Source organism: Gadus chalcogrammus, chromosome 4, assembly GCF_026213295.1.
Source record: "Gadus chalcogrammus isolate NIFS_2021 chromosome 4, NIFS_Gcha_1.0, whole genome shotgun sequence".
Taxonomy (NCBI): domain Eukaryota; kingdom Metazoa; phylum Chordata; class Actinopteri; order Gadiformes; family Gadidae; genus Gadus; species Gadus chalcogrammus.
This window is the reverse complement of record NC_079415.1, coordinates 4,319,756-4,323,219: the sequence shown is the minus strand read 5'-3', so window position 1 is coordinate 4,323,219 and position 3,464 is coordinate 4,319,756. Positions and strand designations below refer to the sequence as shown.

General features: G+C 45.5%; 1 protein-coding gene across 1 annotated transcript; it reads right to left on the bottom strand.

Annotated features, from left to right (window-relative positions):
- Nucleotides 1-522: 522 nt before the first annotated feature.
- On the bottom strand, nt 523-1,258 carry LOC130381599 (coiled-coil domain-containing protein 3-like). The gene has a single exon (XM_056589273.1). The coding sequence runs from the start codon at nt 941-943 to the stop codon at nt 536-538; it is 408 nt and encodes a 135-aa protein (XP_056445248.1). The 5' UTR covers nt 944-1,258; the 3' UTR covers nt 523-535.
- Between the last annotated feature and the right edge of the window lie 2,206 nt (nt 1,259-3,464).

Below are 3,464 nucleotides of genomic sequence, written 5' to 3'. Positions count from 1 at the left end.
CTCTTTCTCTCCATCTCCCCCTCACTCCATCTCTACCTCTCTCTCGGCCCCCTCTCTCTCCCTCTCTCCATCTCCCCCTCTCTTTCTCTCCATCTCCCCCTCACCCCTCTCTCTTTCTCTCTTCTCTGTCCCCCTCTCTCTCCATCTCACCCTCCTCTCTCAATCCCTCCCTCTCACTCCCTCTCCCTCCCTCCCTGTCCCCTACTCTCCCACCCTCTCTCTCATTCACTCTCCTCCCCCTCTCTCTACTTGATGGAGTTTTCTAAATATTTAAAAAACTATTTTTTTCATTCAAATGTCTTAAAGAAGTTTCACCCTGAGCACAGCAGCTCTAAAGTTTAATTGATGCACGCTTACAAACATTCCCGATTTATTTCCCTCATTTAGTGTTGGGTCTCATGGAAACATTCAGTTTTAATGGACGCATATTAAATTTATTGAAGTAAAACTTTGAAAACGTTTTTCTAAACTTTGGTTCGCTGAAGTGTTCTTAACATTGGGAGTTAACAATTACGAAATGCTTTTACGTGAATCCTTACCGGAGGAAGAAGATGTACGAGTAGTTCTCCATCACCGTGTGCGACTGGCACGACAGGTACCCCAGGCCGGTGAGGTTGAGCCGGGAGCCCGCTGGCACCTCCAGCATGCTCCCCCAGGCCTGGTCGCACAGTAGCTCCACCTCCGCCGAATAAAGCAGACCCTCCTCCGCGCCCTCGTACCCGTAGCCGTACGGGTAGGGGAGCGAGTTGTACAGGCTCCCCGCCCCACCGTGATACTGCTCCCGGTGAATGGCAAGCACCTTCGCGTATATGATGATCTCCGCCAGCTCTGCGCGGCACCCGTCGCTCAGTGGCCGCCACTCCGTGGGGAGCTGGCAGCCGTGCGCCAGGCTCACCGGCCACGCGCACAGCACGAGCGCCGTGACGGAGAGTGTCAACAACATCCCCGCTACAAAAGCCCGGGAAATTAACAACTCACAGAGGCTCGAGACATCTGAACCGATAAAAGTTAAAGTGCAAACCGAAAACTTTCCATGGTAGTTCACTTCGTGTTCGTGATCACACCTGGGTGTCACCTAACGACCTGCCAGATGATCCGTAAGTGTTTTTACTTTGTCCTTGTTGTATATTTTGGTGAAGAAACCCACAGACAGTCCGTTGTTGCCGTCTGGGTTTGTTCTCTGCTCACACCTCAACTGACGACCCCATTCATAGACATTCCACTGAATCATCCCTCTTCAAGATGCCCCCCTCAGCCCTCAGGCACCCTCGTTCCGCTCAGCCAATCACAACGCTCCAAAGTTTGCAGCCAATAGCCGACCAGGACTTTTCTCCTCTAAAAGTTTTCCTTTTTCTTCGTTATTATATATTTTTTTTTATACAGCTGAGCCGTTGTTCTGCAAAAAGTGCTTTCTGAAGTTAAACACACACAAAATCCTATTCCGTCTACGTGTTGTGTTGATATGATATATAGGGATTAAATAAGGTTGACTATAACAAAATAGGTTGCGGGTTAGACTACAGATATAGGAGCCCTAGGTACTGATGTAGTCTAAACTAACTGTAAATCGTTTTAAAATGCAGCATTCAAAAGCATGAACTGAGTCTCAAAGAAACCCTTGCTATTTATTTGTTCATTTATTTATGTATGCCTATTCATTTATATACTGCTTTATTTATGTGTTTATTTATCAATCTATCATTTGAACATTTGTTAAAACAGACAATCCTTAGTTTGATAGCTCTGCTAAAATCGTATAGCACAATTCTGCCATCTGGTGGACAGTGATTTGACACGCAGTCCTAATGAGATCTCAATTAGCTTTTGCGCACGGTTCACATTAAATTGGCTTGATTCAGAATCAACATTCAGATAGTTTTATTCCCAAGTAAGCTTTCCGCATACAAGGATGTGTTTGTGGTGTATGAGTGCAGAAACGTAAGATATTATATTTATTATATTTCGTGAGTTTAATTTAATTAAATTTTTGGCCTTTCGCACAGAACACAACTTGTGTTTGATTTGACATTTCATGTTTGCTCTGTGCTGTGGAGTCATAGTGCATTATGTCACACGAAGTGCAATACCCGGTACATGAATCAGTAAGTAATGGATTAAAGGGCATATGAGGCCCGACTGCACTTTCACCTAGTTTGTCTCAGCCCGCAGACCTAGTTGGCCCCAGCTGACCTTTTGTCACGCATAACACAACTTCGCTGGCCTTGATCCAAGCAAAATGCTGTGTGTGCACATGAGTGTGAGTGTGTGTGTGTGTGTGTGTGTGTGTGTGTGTGTGTGTGTGTGTGTGTGTGTGTGTGTGTGTGTGTGTGTGTGTGTGTGTGTGTGTGTGTGTTTGTGTGCATGAGTGTATGTGTGTGGGTGTGTGTATGCATTATTTTGGGTGTGTGTGGGTCTGCATGCATGGGTATGTGTGTGTGTGTGTGTGTGTGTGTGTGTGTGTGTGTGTGTGTGTGTGTGTTTGTGTGTGAACATGAGTGTGTATGTGTGTGTGCATGCTGGAGTGTGTGTGTGTGTGTGTGTGAAGATGAGTGTGTGTGCGTGCATGAGTGTTTGTTCAGGATAACCATCACTGTAAAGTTTCCCATTAAAGCAGTGGTTCCCAACCTTTTCTAGTTCTAGCTCTGAAAACGTTTGCGACCCCCGCATTAACGTTTGTGCATCTGCTTCCACAAATAGCAGGACCAATAGTTTTGGTCCAATCAACATCCACCGGTAATATCAAAGTAACGGGGAAACGTCATCGCATCGCTCTTCCACACACTAATTGAGTAGTAGTAGTTTTCTCGTGGCTATGATTCATAAGGAGTTCAGTTCACATATACAGCACGTCTATGAGGCCTTTAAAAATAGTTTGCTACAATGAGCCATGAAATATGTAAAGCTTATTGTCAACAATCGCCTGAGATTGAGCCAAGTGGAAGTCACCATTAGGCCATCAGCCATCCATTGGGTTTGTGTGTGTGTGTTTCTTCCGTCGACCATTATTGTGTATAGACTTTGCTGAGTGGACACACAGGCCTGTGTCCATCCCACACTGTCACGTGTCATCCACTAGAGGGAGGGAGAGAGAGAGAAGGAGAGAGAGAGAGGGAGAGGGAAACTGAGGGAGAGAGAGAGAGGGAGAGGGAGAGAGGGAGCGGGATAGATCGAGATAGGCTGTGTTGGAATTGATCCTCTTGTCATTGTGTTGCAGTGCAATATGTATACATAATGCATCGCCAAATAAGTGTGATACAACTGATACAAACTCCCCCAATTATTTTTAAATAGTGTACTATATAGTGTACTCTGAAGGGAAAAAGTAATGGGGGGGGCAAGTGAGCCAAATCAAACACAGCCAGCCATAGAGAGAGAGAGACAGAGAGAGAGATATCTTGACAGAAACTGAATTTTTGCTCACCTGCTCACTGTGTGTTTGTGTGTGTTTGTGTGTGTTTGCGTGT